The sequence below is a fragment of the Eubalaena glacialis genome, chromosome 15 (genome assembly GCF_028564815.1).
Source record: "Eubalaena glacialis isolate mEubGla1 chromosome 15, mEubGla1.1.hap2.+ XY, whole genome shotgun sequence".
Taxonomy (NCBI): domain Eukaryota; kingdom Metazoa; phylum Chordata; class Mammalia; order Artiodactyla; family Balaenidae; genus Eubalaena; species Eubalaena glacialis.
The window spans coordinates 46,521,031-46,546,580 of NC_083730.1; the positions used below are offsets into that span (position 1 = coordinate 46,521,031).

The window sequence follows — 25,550 nt, forward strand, 5'->3', positions numbered from 1 at the left end:
GTGGGATTGCTGGATCATATGATAGCTCTATGTTTAGTTTTTTAAGGAACCTCCATACTGTCCTCCATAATGGTTGTTTACATTCCCACCAACAGTGTAGGAAGGTGAAACACTTTCTTGAGTGAAAGCTGGAGGGGACACCTGGTAGGTAAAGGAGATGAGAGTAGCCTTAGTGGGTGCAGTAGGGAGGAAGGACTTGAGGTCCTGACCACAGGCTCACCTCGAGAGGTTCTTTCCACTGAGGGTAGTTTGGAGACCGTGTCACCACTAGTTCTTCTTCTCCGTGTCTCTTCCTGGCCACTCTCTATAATATGCCCCTTTCCCTTCACTTCCTATGCACAGGAAATAAGTATTCTTTCTAATACCATGTGTTGACTAGCTGGAGCTGGTGTATTAAATTAACAATATGCAGATTATGACCTGTTTGAATAAAGGGGCATGAGCCCCCCACGCACGGTTGGCAGGTAGCTCCCTCAGCATCTGAGCTCCCGCTTTGGGGAAGTGGAACCCACAGGGTTGTTTTGATGGAAGGTGCAGTTTCAATACACCCACACCAAGGAAGTAGAGTCATAAGCTTTCTTACTTACGGATCCTGGGAGCTGGGGAGGAGAGTGCAGAGAGCTGGTGGGAAGGGCAGTCTTCCGTCCCAGGAGATGAGAGCAGGGTACCAAGCACCTGTTTCTTATAAGGTGGTTGGGGCAAAGGTCACAAAGTTTTCTTGGCCTTAATTCTAAGTGGTTGTTTTAAAAGGTGCCTCTGGAAAAGCAAAGTAGGAACTTACGGCGGGAATCCTAAACTCAAGCCCTTATCTAAATGTCCAGACACTGGACGTGAGCAGGGTTATCGCACTGTGAAATGCCTAGGCAGCAACTCAGAAAAACAAAAGTTGTTTTCCTCCTCACAATTGATCCCGTGATGCCTCAGCATTAATCTTCAGGGAAAATCATAGGCACCGTCTGGACGGTGGAGATAGTAAAAGCCCCTGGCAGGGTTTTGATCACCCAGCACACGAAACATTTGAGCAAAGCAGAAATGCCATCAGCAATATCACTAGACAAATGACAATTTGAAATCCCATCTGTAACCACTCTCCCCGCATTAGTTGGGGTCTAGCCAAGAAGATAAATCAAAGCCCTTGGATAAGGTTAAGATAGGTATTTGATTTAAAACTTAGGTGAGATTGTGGAATACTAGTACCACATCTCGGGCCATCTTTCATAAATTTGTCTGAGTTTGTCCAGAACTATTAATATACACACAGCAGGTGGTGCCCCTTACAGCACGTACACCTCCTTCCTGGGCCAGTGAGTAATCTAGAGCTAAGTGGTTACCCAAGCTGTCTGTGCTGAAGAATCACACGGCTGCTGCTGCGCTAAGGCTGGGCTTTGGTCTAACAACCCAGAGTGCTCGGCCGGGGTGGCTCACAGGTTGGGGTTTGCTGTAATGACGTGTTGTTTTATGCTCAGTGCAGGGTCACCTCGAGGTGCCTCAGTCCTGCTGAGGGTAGTAGCAGACCTACTCCCAGTATAATGGGGGTGAATATGGCAGGCTTCGACATGAGGGGGCAGAGAGCTGAATTGGGGGGGATCTGTTCAGTGTTGTGGGTGTTCTCAGGGAGACTGAAGTGCCCTGGTGTGAGCAGACAGGACTCCGGGGTGCGGGGAGGTGGAGGGAAGGAGAAACGCCTGGAGAACCATGTGTGTGACGACACCGGGGCCTGGGACCCACAGTGGGCACAGGCTGCGGGATCAGGGAAGCCAGAGGAGTCAGGGTTCCCCCCCGGGTGGCAGAGCTGCAAGGCCCAAGATGGTGGGGATTATACTCCTTGGGACCAGGTGTGGGACCTGTTCCTCCATGTATGTGGTCAGGGCATCCATACCCATGTCAGGAAAAGGTAGGGTGAAGGGGCCACCACTAAAAGACTTTTAAGAAAGGTTGTTCCAGTAGTGACTTCTGCTATCCTACTTGCTATGCCTTGTAATTTACAGGGTGCCCTTCATTTATGTTTGGAGGGGTTCGGGGAAGCAACGTAATTTGGGCTCCGGTGTCAATGAGAGCATCCCAGTGGATAATTAGGGAAGTGAGCAGGTGATTGTCCCCAAGAGGAGGGACAAGCTCAGGGAACTGCAGGGTCCCTAGGACAGGGGCCTTGGTGGCTGTCACTCTCACAGATCAGGGTGTGGGATCCTGGGTTCTGCTGCTGGGGCGGGAACATTCTGAGAGGTGACAGCATCATCCTTTGGGATGGGACCACAGTCTCCTGAAGAGCCTGCAGCACCTGAACAAAGGCTTCTAATTTGCGTTCAGCTGTCCCGAGATTAAGTCATCAAGGACCCTGATCTCTGGAGCTGCCAGTATGGAGAGCTTGTTGCTCATCTTGTGAGGGAGGCCGAGCTTCTTCCTTCTGTCTCTGTGGGCTCGGAGGCTTGGAGGGGTCTCTTTCTCTGTAAACAAAGCTCGGAACCAGTTCCAAAGACCCCTAAGAACCAATCAGTGCCCTTCTCCCTCTTCTTTTGAACGAATTTTTCTAAAAAACCTTGCATTTCTATCATGGTATAGTTAGGTGTCTCTGTTCCTCATTCACACTGGCCATCGTTGGATGTTTTGGTATGATGGATTGTAACAGGGAAGGCCTGGGACAGAGGTCGCCTCTTCCCTAACTCCTGTGCTGCCACCTCCCATTCTAGGGGGTCCCAGTCAACTGCTGGGGGTCAGGGTCCACCTCCACCTCCACCTCCACTGGTGCAACATTAGCAGATGTATTTGGGCAAACTCCAGGCCCCGAGAATGTAGCCTTCACGACTTGCCATGTAGATATGCCACTGTGCTCCGTAACGCCCAAGCCGTGGGGGTCTCACAGGCTTCTGGTAGTTTTTTAACCTCCTCTGGGGACGTGGGAGGAGCCGGTCCCAAGCGTGTGGGGCCCCACTTTTAGCAGCATGTGATGCACTTGCCTTGCAGCGCTTTGCCTCCTGGCCTCCACGATGGCCCTGCTAGCACTGCCTCCTCAGGGGTTAGGCCGGCTCCCCAGGCTCAGCACCCGGTCCTGACCCGACACAGTGGGCCCAGCAGCTGGCCTGCCCCTCCGGCTCCAGGGCCCTGGGGAGCTCTCCTTGGCTCCCAGTACCTCATAGCCTGCCCCCCAGCCCTGTCCCTGTGTGGGGGAAAGAAGCAGAGCCTGACCGTCCAGGTTAGCTCGCCTTGGCCCAGTGCCCAGACTTGCATATGTGATGGTGCCAATCACCTCCACACCTGACACCGAGTGGGGTCTCCTTTGGAGAATAATGGGAGACAGAGCTGCTTCCGACTGGGGCCTGCTGGCTCGTCTCTGCAGTGGAGTCTGACTTTTTACAGCTCCAGCAGTTTAGGGTGGGGATTCTCAGCAGAGCCTGGCGGCACAACACACAACAGTGCAGCGCAGCGGCACTGACTGCCAGCCAGCCGTGGACCCTCCCAGGGAGACTGAGCGGTCTGGAGGGGGAAGAGAGCCACCCGCAGCTCCAAGGCGTCGGATGGGCGTACAGACTGCACCCACGATCCCATCCTCCTCTTCAACTGTATTGAGCAGCTGAAGCTGGTGTGCTGAATTAAGAACATGCGGATTATGACCTGCCGTGTGAGGGGGCACCAGCCACCCTTACTGGTTGGCAGGTAGCTCCCTCGGCATCCGAGCTCCCACTTTGGGGAAGTGGAGCCCAGCGGGTCATTCTGATGCAAGGTGCAGTTTCAGTACACCCACACAAAGGAAGTAGAGTGTCAGGATTTAGTCACGGATCCCAGAGGGGGCCAGGGCACAGTGAGCGGGGGGAGTGCCGTCCTCCATCCCCCGTCACCAGCCAGCAGGAGATGGAGAGCAGGACAGCAAGCACCTAGGACTTACAAGGTTGCCGGGGTGGGCAGGTCACTGACTTTCTGTGGGCTTAACTCTGAGTGTTTATTTTAAAAGGTTCCCCGGGAGAAGCAGAGCAGGCACTTAAATGGTGGGAATCCTAAACTCAAGTTCTTTATTATTTTTTTTTAAATAAATTAATTTATTTATTTACTTTTGACTGCATTGGGTCTTTGTTGCTGCGCGCGGGCTTTTCTCTAGTTGTGGCAAGCCGGGAGCTGCTCCCCACTGAGGTGCGTGAGCCTCTCACCGCGGCAGCCTCTCCCACTGCGGAGCACGGGCTCTAGGCGCGCGGGCTTCAGCAGCTGTGGCTCACGGGCTCCAGAGTGCAGGCTCAGTAGTTGTGGCGCACGGGCTTAGCTGCTCCGTGGCATGTGGGATCTTCCCGGACCAGGGCTTGAACCCGCGTCGCCCGCACTGGCAGGTGGATTCTTAACCACTGCGCCACCTGGGAAGTCCCTAAACTCAAGTTCTTATCTAAATATCCAGACCCTGGCTGTGAGCAGGGTTATCACACTGTGAAATGCACAGGCAGCAACTCGGAAATAAGTGGTGGTTTTTTCAGAGAAACAAAAGTTGTTTTTCTCATCACACCACCCCGCCGCCACCTCTACCTCCACTAATTAGTGTTTACTTTTCTTTCTCTCTCTTTCTGATCACACACTTGCTGTTTCCAGCGGTGGCGCTGCCTGTCCTGGAGCCTGTCCCCCATCCCTTCATACCCACCCCCAATAGTGATGTTGCTGTTACTCCTGGCGTGACAGCCTCATGCCACTGGGTCATCTTCGGCCTTCAGCCAGTAAGATATTAAGATTTCAGATCAAAGAGCAATAAGCACATAGAAAAGCTGCTAAGGGTCTCTGAGGAATGTGAATGGGGGGGCCAATGGAGAGGGAGGTGAGCTTCGGGTGCCTTGGGCATCAGGGATTGTAAGTGATGGACACCAGAGGCCCTGTCTATTGAGGAGAAAGATACAAGGCCTGCCTCTTAATTTGCTGGCACATGTGTGTTCAAGATGAAAATTAAACTGCAAATGATACTGGAGAAAACTGCTGACAATAATGTTGGTTACAGCTGTTGAAGCTGTAAAGCTGGAAAAAGGCAAAAAAATTGGTTTAAAAGTGCACAAGGAATACCAACTTCAGTTCCTTATATGAACGGCTTATTATTTAGCCTAATTACTATCATTTTAGGAATTATGCATACCATTAAATGCATCAGATTTATTTGTATGAATTTTGTCTTATTACAGTGCTAGAGTCTGTTTTGTCAGCTGAGTCATGGTAATCTGTATTCACATTGACTGATGGATCTTACATTTGATCTATCCTTTCTCTGTAAGTTCCTAGGTTACTCTTTAGGTAAATCTGACCTTTCTAAGATTAGCTACTTTGCATATCTTGTCACACTAAAGGATGGGTATTTGGTTATAAAAGGCAGCAAACATTGTCAGGAGAACAGGCAGACATTAGAAGATGGCAGATTTTTTCCTAGCTTACTCTGTGAAACCTAGGCATTTACATTTTGAAATACCTCTCTCTAGTATGCCTAAGTGCTTAGTGGAAGCCACTGATGGACGTTCCTGCCTACTTAGGATGAAGAGTGGGGATGGGAAGACGAGTGGCTGTGAAACCTTATAGAATATAGAATAGCAGGAAGAGAGGAAAGGAAAGAGGCTCCCTCGAAGAGGAACTGAGTGTTTTACAGTCATCCCTCAGTATCCAAGGGGAATTGGTTCAAGGGCCCCCAGGGTACCAAAATCTGAGGATGCTCAAGTCCCTTTCAGTCAGCCCTCCATATGTGGGCTCTGCATTCACAGATTTCGACCAACCTTGTGGATATGGAGGGCTGACTGTACGTGTGGAATCATGGCCACTGAGCTCAGAAGACTTGAAATGGGAAACCTCAATAGTTGTTGGTTTGTATTTCATGAGACAAGGAGGTGAAAGAACTTAGTTCTGTTAATCCTTAGTTCTCTTAATTCTTAGTTGATTTTGATTGAGGTAATGGAAATGGTTTTCCATCCAAGAGTCATTCCTGTTTCCATGGTATACGTTAGAAAAACTGTTAGTAAAAACATTTCTAGAAATATCATATATTTGTTAATTTGGAGAGTGAGTGCTTAGTAGACCAGGAACATCTTAGAAGTTTATAGTTTTTCAGTTTTGCCTGTCAAGGGGATGCATGGTCAAAATAAATTTGTTGAATTGTGTTTGTGAATTCTCTCTCTGAAGAAATGTCAGTAAAGTAGATGACAGTAATAGTAGCTAAATTTACTGAATGTGTACCTTTGTGCCCGTCGTTGTTTCATCTAATGGATACAACCACAGCGGGAGGCAGGTGTTACCATCTCCTTTTACAGATAAGGAAACTGAGGCACAGAGAAGTTAGATAATTTCCCCAATACATAGAAGCTAAGGTTCAGCTCCCCATCAAACTTAACTGCTTAATTAACTCCTACGTACTGTGTGTTCATTGTCTCCTATGTTGATTATGTTGAAATTAAAAAATAGTTTTTAAATACTTGAATAAATTGGAATAAGCTACATTGTAATGACATGCAAACATTTCCCAAAGAATATTATAATATTCACCATATTACTCAAAAGCAAAAAGTTTAAGTGCTTTGATTTTCTTTGGCTGATTTACCAAAGATAGTAGGATGACCATATAATTTATCATCCAAACTAAAACTGAAAGGTGATATTAACAATTATATGGTGATAACAGGAATAAATGGTACTGTCCCAGCAACTACATTATGCCATCACCCTACTGATTGTTGTTTGTCTGACTTCGTATTAAAACAATTCTTCACATTTTTGACCTTCTAGGGGGATTCCTCAATGTCAATGTAAGTGAAGTCAGTTTTGATGAAATTCATCACCTCTTCTCCAAGGATTTAGATATTGAGCCAGGAGGTCACTGGAGGCCTAAAGACTGTAAACCCAGGTGGAAGGTGAGGTCCATTTTTTCATAAGTAGTGTGACTGTTACTATGCATTTGAGGAAAAGTGTGTTTGATTCAGAATATAGAGTCAAATCCCTTTGTCTTGATAAATTTAAGACATCAAAATGTTTGTGTTTAATGTGTAAGTGTTCACAGTCCAAATGTGAGTTAGTCGTGTTACCTGTGAAGATGAACGGCACCTGTGCATATACAGATACCTGCTCCTGTGTTCAGTCTCTTGGAGATCCTGGTGATAAGTACCTCGCTTGAGATTGGCTTGGAAAACAGATGATTTTTCCTGTTTTGTTTGGAAGAGAGGCTGTGATTTCTTTGCTTCCCGCTGCTGTCCCTAGTGGTTACTGACACCTACAGGCGTAGCCCCACCAAGGCCTGGAAACAGCGGTTTCCAGTTGGGCCCAGCATTGGGGTTCCTGAGTCCCAGCATTCTAAAGACGCTGCTTGGCAGTCACTGCAGGACAGAAAAAGAAGAACTTTGGGCTCTTCTTTGCCTCTGTTTCAGAAGGCAGAGCACAGGCTTTTAATCTTTCTGATATATCAGAATCCTACTTTTAATGTTTTGTTTGAAAAACTATAAGGAAGTGGGCCTGCCCCTGCTGCTTAAAAAAAATTGAAAACCATGGTTTAAATCAGAGTTGTTCTCAGTACTGTGAAATTGGTTAATAAGAGCGTGTTCATGTAATGTTACATTTGAATAGGAAACAGCATTTATGTAATTCAAGTGAAAACTACATATGATTAAATCAGATATTACATCCTGAAGGATTGTGCTGTACCCTTAATCTGGAAACAGTTTTCAGTTCCTCTTTTAAATATCAGTATTTTGCTAAAATATTTGTCTTTTGGTACCAAAAAAAGTCACTCCTGGGAAGGAGAATTGTATGCTGTTAAGCTTATGATAAAAGCCCTCTGACTTAAATGGCCTTGAACTCTTTGTGTTTGGGGATGTTGGGGATGTGTATTATTTACGTCTGCATCCCGAATGTAGAGCTTATCCTCTCTTGTATAAAAGGGAAGCGCTAAACCCAGTTTTGTTGAGTTGAGTTTATGAGACAGATACATGTCTTGTTACAAATTATTAAATAAATGTTTGGGTTTTTTTCCCTCAAACAAGTTGTAAAGCTGCTGAAATGGATTCCAGTACAGATTTCGGCAACACATTCTGTATTGCAGTTGTTTTATACTATTTCCCAGATCAGATTCGGATAATAAATGAATCTTTTCCTATTTCATTATTGAGTTTCCTCACATTTGTATATAAAATATGGCCCAATTTATATAATGTTACTTTAAAAAATGTCCTGGGCAAAATAAATTCTTTTTCTTACTTGGGTGATGAGTATATACGTTGAACACTAACGGAAGAAAAAGCATACTCAATTAATCACAAAGGCTGTGGGGTAGAATGGAGGTTGGTTCTCAGATGTATGTTAATACACGTGATGTATACCTCTCACGTGTGCACTGTGTAGTATAGCAGTAGGATAAGTTGGGATCAGGAAAATTAAGTCTTCTCGTCCTTTCTCCAGTGGTCTATATCAGATGTTGGATTTTAAATTTTAGCGTTTGTTTTTGTCTCATTTTCTAGGGGAGAGGTATATCACACATAAGTAGTTTCTACTTACAGATTTCAGTAGACTGTAAACTCCAGTGAATCAGTAGGTAACAGTATTGAAAGGGAAGTTTCAGGAGCCAGCTAATTCAGGGATCTAAAAATTGGCTTATTTTATTTAGGAACTATATGGTACCGTTGCTCTTATTTCAGTTATGCCCAAACCCTTCTCAGAATATAGTCTCTAGTTCTGAGCTACGCAGCTCAAGGTATGAGAGGGAATTTGGAGATCGTTCAGAGGTGACCTATACCTGCTATACTTAATCAAATAATCTTTCCCCCACCTCACGCCTGCCACCTGTTTACATTCTAATAATGCTCCATTCTAATCTTGGAACTAAGTTGAGAGAGAAGGAAACAAGAAGTAACAAGATTTATGTGAAACATCTGCTGTCAACTTGATTCTGAATATTTGAGGATCTTTTTCTTTTTAAAAAAATACCAACTAAGTTCATCAAAGACCAATTAAGTGGAATTAATCTTCTAAAGTAAGTGATTTCACCAATTCCTAGGTATTTTGAGCATCGCAGGTCGCAGTGGAAGATGGAGGACAGGTCGGATGCCTTGTAGAGGCAAGATTATTTCTAAAAGGGAGGTTGGGATAGGAGGAAAGTGATGCTTTTCAGGTCATTAAAGTGAAGTGTTTACCTGTGATGTTGCCTGTGTTCCATTCAGAGTTCAGGTGGAGGCCTGAACCACTTTGGTCTAAAACCTAAGGCTTTAAAAGAATCAGGCAACTGCTTGATGGGGTTATCTGCTCGGAGCCCTGGAGTTCTGTTTCTAGTCCAAGGTTCCTCAAAGATGGGTCTTAGCCATCTGTTTCAGAGCTACCTGGGGTGTTTGGTAAAAAAGAAGATTCTTGAACTCAGTCCTCAGACATTCTGATTCTGTTGGTGGAAAGGGATGCGAACCTGCAATTTTTATCGTGTGCCTCCTGTTTGAGAAGCTCCTGTACGCACTGGAAGTGAGGGGGAGGGGGAGGGACCTGAAACACTGCAGGAGAATGAAGGCTTGGCAGCTTCTACTCTGTTCTGTCTTAGTCAGTGGCAGACAGCTCGTGCACCCTTAAAGGTAGGCAAGTCTGAAGCCATGTCATTTAGGGACATCGTAGCGGTGGTGTGCTTGAAGTTTGAAACTAGGACAAAATCTTGGTGGGGAAAATTTATGTAGTCAACATTTTTCTTGCTTATCTCTTCATGGTGAGTATAGGAGAAAATGAGCAAGGATGAAAAATAGGTGCATAAATTCAGTAAGATTAGTGGTTTTAAAGTGGGAGCAAAGTGCGTGTGGATAATTTTGCTTGAACAAGAGGTGGCGAGGAGAGATTCATGAAGATGACTCTTGTTTTTCCGAAGGTAACGACCAGATGTTTAGTTCTATCTCCAGTGGAGATGCTTCAACAGGAGAGTGGCTCCAACAGCAAATTAGGGCACATGTAAGAAAGAATGTCCTGAAACAAAGGCTATTAAACCTTGAGATAAATTACCACAGAATACTGAGATCTTCTCTTCCTAGGCAATAAATTGTAAACTGTTGACAGTGACATTCCACAGCCAAAGGAAGGGACATGCCAAATGAATTTTTAGATGCTATTTAGCTTTGTTTTAATAAAAACTTTACTTTAGGCATATTCAAAACCTTTGATAACTGTCTCATTAATATGTGGACATGCATTTGTTGTAAAAACGACAGTTTAGCTTCTTTGAACTTGCCATGACACCGGTCATTTCTTTCTCTTATAATACTCTCAGTTTCCATATAATATTAAGGAAAAATCAACTCAATATTTTAAATGTTTTATTGAAGAAATTACTGTATTAGGGGCCATGACTACCTTTGTTTATTCTTATATGTTCAACTGATTACTCAGCCTCATTGTATTTAATTAATATGGGCTGTCTTTAATATGGACTCTGCAGCTTTTTAATAGCTTCTTTCCTTAAATATCTATAATTCATCTTAACTGCTTTTATAGCCCATTTACATCATAAGCAGCCAACTTGTGGCCAAATTCAAAACCAAGAAGAGCAAGCTCGACCCTAATTTTGCTAGAAGTTATCACACTGATACACTTCAGATAAGGTCAGTGGTAGGGATTTGTACTTGCCATCTAACTCCTTTTTCTCCTTTCACTTTCATAGCAGTTTCCTATCCTAAGAGTAAACTTAGGGGTTCCTGAACTGCTTTGGGAGTTGTATAGATGTGGGAATTCTGTGGCGATGCCAACAATGGATACTGAGGCCTGTCAGCAAGTCTCCTCAGTCAGAAGGGAGTGCTCAGCACCAACCGTGGCCGTTGTGTGGGGTACAGGAGGGACTCTTAGATGTGGGTTCCGTATTGTTCTGTAGCCTCGTGGTCCTCAGGCTCATAAGCCAAGAGGCACCTTATGGAGCAAACCAAAGAAGAATGGGGGCCAGAGTGGGGCTGGCAGAGGCACCAGAGCCTCTTTGGTTCCTACCACTTACCGAATGTGAATCAATGTAGACATGAAAATATCAGCCTCATAACAGCCATTGTCTCTTTCTCTTTTCCACTGTCTCATCATCATTAAGGGAAAGTTAGTGGTGGAGTTTTTAGTTTAGACGTCTTCAGTTTTATGAAACCATGTATTGTTCTCTTTTAAAGTAAAACTATTTTAATAATTTAAAATTTTCTCTCGTGTACGATCCTGGTAATGTAAAATACACAGGTAAATGTTACTATTTTCTATTGACTACATCTAATGTCATGTCCTGATTTTACAAGTAGGATCAGATCCTAAACCTATGCATTGTCAATTATTTGCATTTCATTCATTAGTAAAATTTGGTATAGTTGAAATTTTAATAAGTCCTATGTTTAACGTTGTTACATTATTTTCTGTTTAACCAGTTTATTAGGCTGTATTTAAAAATCCAAAATATAGAATGACACATAGACATTGTTATTAGACATATTTTGACTCTTATGTTCTTTGAAAATCTAATGATTTTGGAATTTATTATTTTTTTGGCATTTTTAATTGAACTATAGTTTATTTACAACATTATGTTAGTTTCAGGTATACAGCAAAGTGATTCATTCAGGTGTACAGCAAAGTGAATATATATATATTCCTTTTCAGATTCTTTTCCATTATAGGTTATTAAAAGATACTGAATATAGTTCCCTGCGCTATGCAGTAAATCCTTGTTGCTTGCCTATTTTATATATAGTAGTGTGAATCTGTTAATCCCATACTCCTAATTTATCCCTCTCCTCCCCTTTCCCCTTTGGTAACCATAAGTTTCTTTTCTACATCTGTGAGTCTGTTTCTATTTTGTATATAGATTCATTTGTATCATTTTTTAGATTCCACATGTAAGTAATATCATATAATATCTGTCTTTGTCTGTCTGATTTACTTCACTTAGTATGATAATCTCTAGGTCCATCCATGTTGCTGCAAATGGCAAATACTTCATTCTTTTTTATGGCTAATATTCAATTGTGTATATATGCCACATCTTCTTTATCCATTCATCTGTTGACGGACACTTAGGTTGCTTCCATGTCTTGGTTGTTGTAAATAGTGCTGCTATGAACATTGGGGTGCATGTATCTTTTTGAATTAGAGTTTTCATCTTTTCCAGATATATGCCCAGGAATGGGATTGCAGGATCATGTGGTAGCTCTATTTTCAGTGTTTTAAGGAACCTCCATAAGGTTTTCCATAGTGGCTGCACCAATTTCCATTCCCACCAACAGTGTAGGAGGGGTCCCTTTTCTCCACATCCTCTCAAGCATTTGTTATTTGTAAACTTTTTGATCACGGCTATTCTGACTGGTGTGAGGTGATACCTCATTGTAGTTTTGATTTGCATTTCTCTAATAATTAGCGATGTTGAGCATCTTTTTATGTGCCTGTTGGCCATCTGTATGTCTTCTTTAGAGAAATGCCTGTTTAGGTCTTCTGATTTTGGAATTTATAATCTGTAGAAAACTTATTTGTTTTAATTTCAGTTTTTAGAAAATTCACAATTATAATAAAGAAATTAGCTCAGAAATTGCTAAGAAAAGCAGTGGTTTAGAAAACATTTTAGCTTTTTCAAGGGCAAAATCTGAATTGTAGGGTCACTTGACTTGGATGATGAAGTTTGGATCCAGGAAATAGAGGACTCGAGTAAGTGATGATTGATCATTATTCATTTATTCCCATATTATAGTAACACACTTTGTAAACAGTGATATTTAGTGTTGATTTTGAGAGTCTTGATCATTTTTTTTCTTATTAGAAGAAGGATTGATCTACTGAGAAACCATTTTAATTCCCGTAAACGTGGTTTGTTTTTTTTTTTTGATTACATAAGAAACACATTTCTTTGGTTTATTTAAGGGATGAATTTCTCTGATGCTTGTGCTTGTATACCGTATCTTTTTTGTTGAGCTTAACATTTTAACATAATTTTATTATCAATTTTAAACTGAATATTATCCTACCACTGAAATAAACATGTAGTGTATCAAAAATTTAATTGTGCATTTTGATTAGATGAAAAATATTATATTAATATAATTATCAAACTTCATTTATATTCCATGATATATCTGTTATATTTTTCAAAAATATCTCCAGACCAGGTGAGCCATGTTAGATACTAGATATTCAGGTGGAATCTCTTTTAAATTCAATTTAAAACCCATAAACTTATTATTTATGATCTACTTTAAAACCTAGAAATCAGTCTCGACGCATCCCTCTCCCTCACTCCTTATATCCATTCCATGAACAAATCCTGTTCATTTACCTCTTCAATGTTTCAAAAATTCATGTACTTCTCTTCTTGTCCTCCACCCCGCCTCTGTTCAAGCTACCATTACCGCTTGTCTTGACTTTGCATTAATTTCTAACCAGCTCCCTGAGCCCACTTTTGGTTTTCTCCAATCTGCTTTACCCTGCTCTTCATAGTAGTGTTTGCCATCACCAAAGCTGATTTTATCACTCTTTTAAAATCTTTCCACGACTTTCATGGTTTTCATAGGATAAGGACCACAATCCCTAGAACGGCCTTCAGAGCCCATTTATACCTCTCCAGGTTCACAAGAGCATAAATGGCACAAAGACAAGGGCCTTGTCTGTTTTCGCCCACTGTTGGATCTCTGGTGAGAAAATTCATGAGTAAGAGAATCTCAAGGGTCAGTTTTTATCTTTTACCTCTAGGGCTTGCTGCTGTATTTATTTACATATGTGACTCTTTTGTTTTAAAGGTGGCAGTTCTCATTCCTTTCCGTAATCGCCATGAACATCTTCCAATTTTTTTCTTGCATCTGATTCCAATGCTCCAAAAACAGCGGCTGGAATTTGCCTTTTATGTCATTGAACAGGTGAGAATATTTTTCAAAATGGTACCTAGGTGTACTAGAACGTAGTAAACTCTTAGATACTGTGTGATTAAAAGTGTGTAGTTTAAGGTTAATCCTTGGTTTTATATTTGGGTAAAATTCCATTTTGGACTGAGCCTGTTAATTGTGTATACCACATTTTGTTAATCCTTTTATCAGTTGATGTGTTCCTGTCATTTTAAATCATCTAATGTCTTACCTATTAAAGTGAAATATATATATAATCATATTATCAGCTAATTTTTTCTCGGTAAATACTTTAATATCAGTATTCCGTATATACAATTTCTTTCAGACTTATTTAAACCCAAATTTGGAGATATTTTCTGTACTTCTGTGTTTTTCTACTTCTGTCATCACCTGCTTTTGTACTTAAGGTGTCATCTTGGATTTCTTCCTTGGTCTCTCCCCAACCCCACTTCCCAAACACTAGGGTCCTTGCTGAATTTTGTCACTGATTGCTGTATAGTATTTCTAAAGTGCATTTTGTTCATGTTTAGAATACACTGTAATTTGGATACTTTTGGTTTTGACATTGATGACCTCATTTTATCCTGATCGGTCCTTCTCTTTACTAAATCTGACTAAAAATGTATTTCCTTATTTATCAGTAGACAGAAAGTGACCTAGCTTATATTAGATGCCTCTGGGATTTTTTTTGTTTGTTTTTGAAATATTAGAAAATATTCAAATTCTCTTCCTAAGATTGTTACAGTTAGTGTGTTTTCCCAAGTCCTTTGTGGCTGATTCTACATCTTTTTTTTTTTTTTTTTTTTTAATTTTATTTTTTCACTCTTAGCTTTTTTGCCTCTATTTTTCCCCCTGGAAGTACTGGGTATTTAATGTAACTTATAGTTCTCTGTGTGTAAACAGACCTTTTAAGGTCTGTTTCCTGTTCATATAATGATGTATTTAGGGCATATGTGCTTTTTAATGCAATCACCTATATTATGAAAATTAACTTTTTTTAACCTGATAGTAAATAAAAAATTTTAGCTACTTTCATGATAGCCATAGTTATAAACTTCTAGATCCGTTTTACCAACTGCTAGTTTCCTTTTTTGAAACTTCAGTCTTCATAATGTGTTGGGGGATGAGATATCTGCCTCTGTGTTTTTAAAGGCATTTTCTCCTGAGAGTCCAACACCGTTGAATTATTTTGTGTATGTGATGAAGAAGTCTGCAGAGCAGCTAAGGTCCATATTTTATAAACGTCTTAAGTCTGAATCTTAGCCTTGATCAATATTAATTCAAGCCTGTATGTTTGATAGTGTGCTGTGGTTTTGAGCTAGTAACATCTTTACCACATATGAAATAGAAGAGTCATTTTCCTGCTGGACTGGTGCCAGAATGGCTAAGCCTTTGACGAGCAGCTCAGAACTCCCAGTTAAATATGGAAGGGGGTACAACATATTTCCCCCTTTTCCTTTCCAGACTCCTAAAATGAATGAAAGAAAAAAACTTTTAATGAGTTATTAAACTATAAAGACAAAGAGATGGAAGTAGTTGAGCGATTTCAGCCCATCTCTGGGAGTCAAGAGGCAGGTGGAGGGCTTCCCTGGTGGCGCAGTGGTTGAGAATCTGCCTGCCAATGCAGGGGACACGGGTTCGAGCCCTGGTCCGGGAAGATCCCACATGCCGCGGAGCAACTGGGCCCGTGGGCCACAACTACTGAGCCTGCGCGTCTAGAGCCTGTGCTCCGCAACAAGAGAGGCCGCGATAGTGAGAGGCCCGCGCACCGCGATGAAGAGTGGCCCCCGCTTGCCACAACTAGAGAAAGCCCTCGCACAGAAACGAAGACCCAACGCAGCCAAAAATAAATTAATTAATTAATTAAAAAAAAAGAGGCAGGTGGAGTCCTGGCACGCCCTCCCTTAGCCCAGCACAGGGGGCTCAGACCCACGTGCTGTCGAGGGGGATGGTGACAAGGACTGAGTCAGTCTGCTGGACAAAAGCCCCCCTGCACATCTCAGCCCTTGAAAGACGAACTGAAGCACTGGGCTAAACTAAGGGATTGTTTAAAAGTTTGATTGCAGAACAGTCAGATCCCTAGTTTCTTAACTTGGCTTGTGCTGCCAGGTGATTACTCTGTTGTATCTTGTAGAAAACGAAAAGTTTCTCCTCGGAGAAACCAGCGCGGGTCCTGCCGGTGCTGATGCAGCCGAACTCTGGCACCTCAGTGCAGAGGCTTGAGTCGGGTTGCCTGCCGACCCCAAGCGCCCTCTGTCCTTCTCCTTGTCTGGCTGTTTGAAGCCTGTCGTTCGGTGTGAATCCCCCCAACCCCTTCACCTGAGGCAGGGCGTGAGCGGCCTCTTCACTAGAGAAGTAGCTTAGCCCCAGGGAGACGATGCCTGGTCTAATGTTGGGAAGTCTCCAGAGGAGGAGGCCAGTTCCTCACTTTATCACCTCCATGAAGCCCGCTTTCATTCATTCAACAAAGGGGAGACAGCAGGGGACAAGCCAACTGAGGCCTCTCGTTCTCGTGAGGGAAGGAGGGCAGTAAATAATCGTGTGGTATGTCAGGTGGTGCCCGGCGCTAAGAGTCGGGGCAGAGAGAGCGGTAGGGGCAGGGAGATGTGCTCTTCCCTTCAGAGTGTTTACGGAAGGCTCTCGGAGGAGGTGAGGCGGGAGCGGCCCTGAACAAAGGAGCAGCCTGTGCTGACGTTCGGGGATGCGTGTTCCAGGCAGGGCAGGAGAGCGCATGGTGTGTCTGTGCAAAGTGGTCAGTGTTGCTGGAGCGACGAGCGAAGAAAGACGTGAGGGAGGAAATCACAGGCGGGAGAGACGCAGGTAATGAAGAACCTGGGGGAGGACTTGGGTTGTCCCGCGTAAGGTGAGAAGGTGCTGGAGGCTTTTGAGTAGAGGAATGGCGTGATCTAATGGACTTTGGAGAAGATGACTGTGCGGACAGTAGACTGAGTGGGAGCTTCTGCCGCGGGCCGGGTAGGAGAAGGTGCTGACTCGGGCTGCGGTGGTGTTGGAGGGAGGAGGTGAGCAGTGGCTGGGTTCGGGCTACATTGCGTTTAGAAGTCAAATTATTTGCTGTTGAAGTGGACGTACGTTGTGAGCAACAGAGAACGGTCAATCAGGACGCAGGGTTTTTGTCTTGAAGGAGAGTGTTGCCATTTTCTGAGCTATGGCACACAGAGCGCTGGCGAGGAGGATGGGGGCTTCTGTTTCTGTTTCAGTTTGGCTTAGGGATTTGCTCGTGCACATGCGTGTGTGTGTATGGTGTGTGTGGAGCCAAGAGCGCTGTGCCATAACCTCACATACGTATGTGGAGGTTCCCCTCAGCTTTTTAGTGCCTTACTCTCAACCGTGAATGGGCGGCGAAGGGTTCCCACAAAAGGAGACAGAACCAATCCAACAAAAGGGATTATAGAAAACACAGACAGGGGAGGGAACAGAGAACTTTTTTTAAAAAAAGAAAAGAAATGAACAGTAATAAAAACTCATAATCACTATCCACAGAGAGTGAAGGAAAGATAATGCATCTGTGAAATGAAAACACCATAAAGAACAATCAGAATAAGAAAGTTATCCTAAAAGAAAACGTGATAAGTAAAACAAAACTTTCAATAGAATGGCTGGAAGATAAACTTAAGAAGATAACTCTTAAACTAGAACCAAAGCAGGAGAAATTAAGAAGTATCAATGCCTCACAGGGGTAACCACCTCCAAGATGGTCCCCAAGGATCCTTGCCTCCTTGTATGGTCTCCTGCCACAATGAGTAAGGGCTGACTTGTGTGGACAACCACACTGCAGAGTGACAGTGTGTGATTTTTGAAGCTAGGTCATAAAAGACATTGCTGCTTCTGCTTTGGTCTGTTGGATCACTTACTCTTGGGGAAACCAGCTGCCATGTCATGAGGACGCTCAAGCAGCCCTGTGGAGAAGAACTGACTTGCCAGCATCATCTTGCTGGCTGTGTGACTGAGTCCTCTTGGAAGTAGATCTGCCAGCTGATGCCCAGACATCATGGAGCAGTGATCAGGGATCTTTGCCGTGCTGTCAGAATTTCCTATCACAGGTCCTTTGAGCATAATAAATGACTATGGTTTTATTAGCCACGAGTTTTGCTGTGATTTGTTACACATCAGTAGATAACAAATACACTTACTAATCAGAGTTCTGAAAAAATATAGCAGGAAAAAAACGGGGTTGGGGTGGAGTAAAATGACCAAAGAAATAATATCAGAATATTTTCCAGAAGCAAAGACATGAGTCTTCAGATTAAAAGGGTCCACATGTACACATGAATAAAATATAGAGCTTTAAAGCATATTATTTTGAAACTTTAGAATGCAAATTAAAAAGGGAAGGGATCAAAAAGGTTCTGTAGGAAAAATTACCAGTGATTATGTATCAGAATCATATGAACCTTCTCAGCAGTGCTGATACCTAGAAGATTGTGGAGCCACATGCCTTTAAAATTCTAGGGGAAAGTAATTCTTACGTAGAATTTTTTACCCAGTCAGAATGTCAGTCAAGTGTGAGGGTAGATTGATGGCATTTTCAGTCATTCATTGGCTAAAAAATATATATATATGTATAATATCTATGTGTGTGTGTGTATATATATATATATATTTTTTTTTTTTTTTCTCCCATGGATCCTGAGATAGGAAGCTTCTGAAGGATGTTCCTCAGCAAATTGAGAGAGCCAAGTAAAGGACACAGATGATGTAGGGAATGAAAGAGGAGGCCCAGGATGATAGTTGCACATGGTCAGACCAGTCAAGACTGGAGCAAGACGCGAGGGCAGTGGCAGCTGGAGTTGGGCTTGGGGGGCGGCTGGAGGAGGAATCGATGTGTTTCAATGATCGCATCAGTTATTAAAAAATACAGGGCATGCCTGCTGGGGCTTTTGTACAAAGTAATAATAGTTATATAGAAAAGGAAGAAGACAGAAGACAGTTATGAATCTCAATTTGAGAAAGAAAACAGAATCATAATTTACTCAACAATCATATGTATACAATAATGCAAATACCATTGACTTAACAAAAAATTATGACATAACTCTGGTGGGAGAATGGATGGAGGGGCAGTGAATGGGGCGGGGGTATAAATCCTCAATGACCATGGTAAGAAATCAATAGTGTCTAAAAAGTTAATGAAGCAAGGGGATATCAAAACTCTCATTACCTTGAAATGAGGAGATAAGTACCAGAATAAACTACTAGAGGTGTGTAAATGTACTGCTTTTGGAAGATGAAGGTGAGTTAGACATAAAACTTCTTATTTTTATTATAAGCCATTAAGTATTATGTCCACATTTAATGAAAACAGTTCTTTAAATCTTAAAGGAAAGTCATTTGTTCAAACTGATGATGTAGCAGTAATAACATTATAATTTAACTGCCTTTCCTTTTTATTCTCCCCATTTCATTGGTGAGGAAAAGCTGTAAAAAGTAAAGTGATTTCTATTACCTCAAGTTAGTGCAGGACCCAGGACTAAAAATTAGTTATTTTTCACTTTTGAGGGAGCACTCTGGTGATGACTGCATTGTGCATCTCATTCACTTCTTTCATAATCCTTTTTTGTTTTATGTTTTGGAAATGATTTTGAGAAATATTGCCAAGGCATAGGTAAATTGCTCTTTAATTTTCTTTAGCTGTAGCATGAAACCTTTTATTGCCAATGCACCTTAATATAATTTTCCTTACAAGTAAAGGGAAGTGGTCATTATATAGGAAGTTGGGTTCTGTATAATAAGTTCCCACTTTTTTTGTCCCTTCAAATGCTCTTGGTCTTTATCATAAACAAAAATAATAAAAATAGAAACTGTTGTCTGGACACTTTATTTTCCCTAGTAATAAAGGAAAATGGTTATAATAAAGGAAATTGGGTTTTGTGTAATAAGTTCCAATTGTTTTTGTCTCTGAAAATGCCTTTGTCTCTATTATAAGCATTAGTAATACAAAGTTAGCCCTCCCTGGCCTTGTTATGTAAGAGAAGGGTTACTGCTTCTTGAGTCACTTTGTTTCCTGCTTCTTTTAGTCTGGACACCATATGGAAAGCTTTGCTAAAAAATACAACCTATATTATTTTCAATGGCTTTATTCTTTTTCCTGGTCATAAATAATCTATATCCTGATACATTTGAAGTAAAACAGAAACATGAATTATATCATTATATAAATTTGATGATCTCCCAGTGGCCCTGATAATAACAGTGTTTTCTTGTGTGTTACCAAAGTATAAAACTATGTAATAATTTAAATAGTATATTTGAAAATCCTGAAACATGTTTATTATTTTATCAATTTGGTTTGTATGTATTTATTATTAGTATTTGACCATGATTCAACAAGTTATAAAGGTATAGAAAGAAGTCATGGCAAAGCCTGAGTACCTTTCTGTTTTTCTCTTTGAGAAGACTGGCACACAGCCTTTTAATCGTGCAATGCTCTTCAATGTGGGCTTCAAAGAGGCCATGAAAGACAGTGTCTGGGACTGTGTAATCTTCCACGATGTGGATCATCTACCTGAAAATGACCGAAACTATTACGGATGTGGAGAAATGCCACGTCACTTTGCAGCCAAGCTGGATAAATACATGTATATGTAAGTAATGTACACTCTTCTTTTGCAGCACACCTGCAAAATCATGTCATTGAAATGGTAGCAGCGTTATGTGCCTGGATCTGAGAGGGCTCAAGAGCCTAGAGAGTATCTTTAACTCCAGCCCGTCCTCGCAGGGAGCCGGGATGTAGAGTCGCTTGTGGTCCATCCAGTTGCTTCCTCACACACGGGTTTCAGCGTGGGGTGGTGGGAAAGAGAGCCTGGTTTCTACGGTCCAGGAGATGTGGACCTAACTTCTGATTTTCACGCTTAGCAGTTAGAGGGCTTGGATTTGCATCTTAGGTCTTGGATCTCTGAACATTGGTTTCCTTGTTCAGGGAGCACTAGAGCCCATCCACGGGTTCTGCGAGATCCCAGGCGCTGGGCTGCCCCAGGTAGGAACACAGCACAGGCTGGCTCCCCTCTCTTCCCCTCCCCCGGGGTTGTTCCCGTGCAGTGAAGGCCCGCTCTTCTGCAGTATATTTTCTTCTTCCTAAGCTATGGATTCTTGACCTGCCTTTAATAATAAGAAACAGTTTTTTGTTCTCTGACTGGAGATGCCTTGAAATGATACTGTCATCGGAGCTGTGACAGTGACTTAAATTGACATTAAAGGTATGATTTGGGAAAGAGATCACAGCTTTCATTGACTCATGGAAGTGGAGAGGAGAGAAAATAGCCTGGAGCAGGGGAGGTGTTGCCTTCATCACTGTTTTGCCTGCTGCCTGACCTGTCAAGTTAGAGAAGCAAAAAGTCTCAGTGATGAGACCAGGTGAATTAACGCTGAAACAGGGAGAGTGCCTTTTTTTTGTTTTTTTTTTTTTAGACTGGTTGTTGTCATCATTAGAAAACCTTTTCCTTATTACCATGGTATCTGAAATCCAAGTCTGGCATTACCTTGGGAAGGTCATCCAGGTTCAGGATCTGATTGTTAGCACTTCTAGAAACTCAATTTTAGTCAGCCCACTAGAGTCAGATTAAATTTAGCATAATTGATTTTTACTAAAAGATGATCATAAATGTCATATAAACTAGGAATTCTAAATTAATTTTTTATTTGAAAATATTAATTTCTAATCAGTAAAATATTCATATCTACCTAGACTAATCCCAGGGTGCATAGGGTATCTTGGAAGTTGGAATAGAAATTAGAGAAAATGGCAGCAGAGCAGGGAACGGGCTGGACAGTGCATGGGCTGAAGTGTGATGAAGTGTCCCTGCCCACAGTGGTGCCCACGCCGCGAAGGCTGCTGACCAGAAAGCTCAGGTCCCCAGAGCAGTGTCTCTCTCCCTTTGGACAGTGTCAGGTAAACTCTACTAGATTTGTGATTGTCAAGCTTCCGTTTTCTGTTCTTCATCTATTACACCTTCATTTTATCTAATCTTTTTCTATGCTGGGTATAGTGCAGTTGATTGTTTCTGCTTTTAAGCAGAACAATAAATGGAATTAACGTGCTTGGCAATTTATACATGTCAGTGAACACACACACACACTTATCCATTTTTACCTATCTACTGATTTCAGGTTTCTCCCAAACCACTAGCCTGGGCAAGCATAATGCAACTGGTGTGGGAAACACAATGGTGCCATGAGCGCTTATTGGCCCTATTGGACCCCAACTGGTATCACAACTAGAATCTAACTTCCCCAGTGCAAGCCTCGTGAGGTACCCTGGGACACCGTGGTAGACTTTGGGGTCAGTATTGCTGTTACTGTCTTGGGGTGCCTTTGGCCCAGTGTGGGACCAGGATTGCTTTGTCCTGCAGCCTAGAGTTCTCTGTGGGAGGTGCTGCTCTCATCTTCTGTGGCCACACAAGGTCCCAGCTGGCACACAGCACTTCCTCCCTGCAGGGAGTGACTCCAGAGTCCTTCCAACAAAAAAGTGAAATCTGCCCCCTCTCTTCCTCTGAGGCAGCTTTGCTTTAGTCCTGGCCAGACTTCCCTCAGTGTGATTTTCAGAGGCTGCGTGTGGTTGTGTTTTCTCTGCTGTTCCTCCACATTGGCCTCGTCTATTCAGGGGCTCTGGCACGTGGCTCCCCAGTAGCACATGTGGGGCCACAGGAATTTATTCAGGACTGCAAGTCTAGGGATGCTGCCTCAACATCAGAAAACCCGTCTGTTTCTAAACAAACAACTTTGACAAATTCCATGGGGGATGAGTTAGAGAAAAGTAAGGAAAATAAAATCCAGATTTAAAAATATAGTCATTTCTCAGAGAAAGGCAAGTACGGTATGATCTCACTTATATGCAGAATCGAAAAAAAAAAAAACCCAGAACCTGTAGATAAAGAGAACAGATTTCGGTTGCCAGAGGCAGGGGCTGGGGGTGGGTGAAATGGGTGAAGGGGATCGACAGGTACAAAATTCTAGTTGTAAGGCAAGTCCTGGGGATGTAATGTGTAACAAGGTGACTCTAGTTAACAAATACTGTACTGTATACTTGAGAGTTGCTAAGAGAGTAGTTCTTAAAAGCTCTCATCACGAGAAAAAAGTAGCTATGCATGGTGATGGATGTTAACCAGACATATTGTGGTAATCGTTTTGCAATATATACATATATCAAATCATTATGTTGTACACCTGAAACTAATACAGGGTCAATTACATCTCAAAATATTGTCATTCTTCTAAATATTAGTGCATTAAAAATAAATATATTTGTAAATATCCATGAATATTTTGGGAGTGTAGTCCAAACAGAGAAGATCATTACAGGAATAGGCAGCTAGTTTTTTCAAAATTAAATGCTAGACTTGTTTTTACTAATTTATATTTATCCTAGTCTATATGATAAATAATGTATTTAATAAATTAAGATCAATTAATTTAGGAAATCAGCTTAGTAACATCTAACATTGCCTTAGCAGCTATTGATCAAGTCTACTTTTGGTGTGGAAGTAGACCATTTTTGAACACTAGGTCTTGAGTCTTATAAAGTAACAATACTAAATATTAAATTTCAATTACCACAAGTGTTTTGCATAACACAGTCAGATGTACTTGTTTCACTAGAATGTAAAGATGTTTTGTTTCTTGGTGTACTTTACATTTCCCAGAATATGATTTAATCAACATAATTGTTTATATGGAAGTAGGGGTATATTTTGTAAAGCATGTAAAAGACTGAAAACTCGATTTCATATGGCAAACAGTTTTGATTTCATTTTTAGAATGCTATATTCTGCTTTCTTTTTTAGTCTTCCTTATAAAGAGTTTTTTGGCGGTGTAAGTGGACTGACAGTGGAACAGTTCAGAAAGATCAATGGTTTTCCTAATGCCTTCTGGGGATGGGGAGGAGAAGACGATGACCTTTGGAATAGGTATGTTGAGGTACAAATTGCTTAATAATGGAATTTCTATAAATTTCCTTTCTATTAAGTAAACTATACTTTTCTGTTCCAGGAAGGGTTTCTTTGGGGTGGAACATTTTTGAGGTTCCTAAATCCTATGTTGTGTTTCTCCCTTTTTTATTGAGAGTAGTACCCTTTTGAAATTACTGACAGCGCATACATTAGAGCATTCTTTTGCATTTTAAATTGAACTCACATAATCTATTTTTATGTTAGATTTTATTTCTTAATGTATTTTCATTTCTGTATGTTGTATTGTAGGGTTCACTATGCTGGATATAATGTAACAAGACCAGAGGGGGACCTGGGAAAATACAAGTCTATTCCTCATCACCATCGAGGTGAAGTCCAGTTCTTAGGACGGTAAGTTTAATATCATCTTTAGATATCAAGGTTTCAAAATTATTTAATTATGAAAGATTTTTTAAAAATGCATTGCACTCCCCACAAAAAACTTCTGAAGGGAATTTTCTGTCGATATCATTTTTGTTTATAAAAGGAAAGCATTTTGTGCTTGTTTTGAAGAGATATGCATATACTACATACACACACACATATATGTATTCATGTTATATTAAAGAGCCCAGTTAATTATTTATGTAAAAATGTTTCCTTAACATAAAGCATAATGCATTTTATTTCTTAAGCATATCTAATGTTTAAGAGTGCAAAATAATTTTTTTCAGGTAGCATTTTAAGACTAGTAAAAATGTTAATTTAGAATAATGGTCTAGAAAGATTTTTAATTATGCGTAAGAACCAAAAATTGTAAAGAGCTTTAAGTGCTTTAATGATAAGAATGACCTTGAGCATATTCCTCATCAATTTTTCTTTTCAAACATGTTTCTGTTACTTTTAATTTTTTTCTCTAATGCTATAGGTATAAACTACTAAGATACTCAAAAGAGCGCCAGTACATCGATGGGTTGAACAATTTAGTATATACGCCAAAAATACTGGTTGATAGGTTGTATACAAATATATCTGTAAACCTCATGCCAGAGTTAGCTCCAATTGAAGACTATTAAAAGAAGTAGCTCTCATGGCAAGATAGACCACAATGCTGGATCGGGAACTTGGAGTGCACTCTTAATAGAGGTCAGTGAATGGATGTGTCACAGTGCCCTGGGTGGTGAGAAGAAGAGCCTGTGTTCTCAGTGTTTACTTGTGGGATTGTATACAGTCAGCCTTCTTCCACCCACCCATCCTCTATCCTGAGACACACCCCATGGCGAGCACTGCAGAGACCAGATGCTGTTGCTTAAGTCTGGCAGTCAAGAGAGCTCCCTACAAAGAGAAAATTTTTATACTAAAATCTATAATTTAATTCAAGAGAATGCTTTATTTCCATTTAAACATATTTTGTACATATGTGATATAAATTAATGTGTTCAAATTGTTGAAAAACAAGATGTGTTGCAGTTTTGCATGTAATGGGTTATGTATGCCTTTATGGGACTTTTATAAACATTTTTTTATTTGCATGGAATAAAACAATGTAAATTTATGTCACTAAACAAAGGTTAACCTTGTGTGAAATGAAGGAACTGTCAATTGACAGCCAACTAATACAGTACACTGTTATACTAGTTTTGAGCTTTATACCTTCAGCTTTTTGTGTGGAAGAAGTCACAGCTTCCTTAGGGTTTTAAAGGGTAAGAAGAAAGGACTTAGCTTTTCTTCCTACGGAGGATTACCTATTTTTTTTTCCTTGCTTGCAGTCTCATCAGATTTTGCTAAATCACAACCATATTGTTTATGTATATTGCATGAGTATTACCAAGAAAATCTTAAAAGTTAT

General features: G+C 41.3%; 1 protein-coding gene across 2 annotated transcripts in view; it reads left to right on the plus strand.

Moving 5' to 3' along the window:
- B4GALT6 (beta-1,4-galactosyltransferase 6) overlaps positions 1–24,986 on the plus strand; it is a 60,693-nt gene extending 35,707 nt beyond the window's left edge. For both annotated transcript variants that reach the window (XM_061169735.1, XM_061169736.1), the window contains 6 exons: positions 6,724–6,848; positions 13,695–13,811; positions 20,214–20,401; positions 23,597–23,719; positions 24,011–24,112; positions 24,630–24,986. In XM_061169735.1, the coding sequence (XP_061025718.1) occupies positions 6,724–6,848; positions 13,695–13,811; positions 20,214–20,401; positions 23,597–23,719; positions 24,011–24,112; positions 24,630–24,777 (803 nt within the window). In that variant the 3' untranslated portion in view covers positions 24,778–24,986. The remainder of the gene's footprint in view (positions 1–6,723; positions 6,849–13,694; positions 13,812–20,213; positions 20,402–23,596; positions 23,720–24,010; positions 24,113–24,629) is intronic.
- The last annotated feature ends 564 nt before the right edge of the window (positions 24,987–25,550 follow it).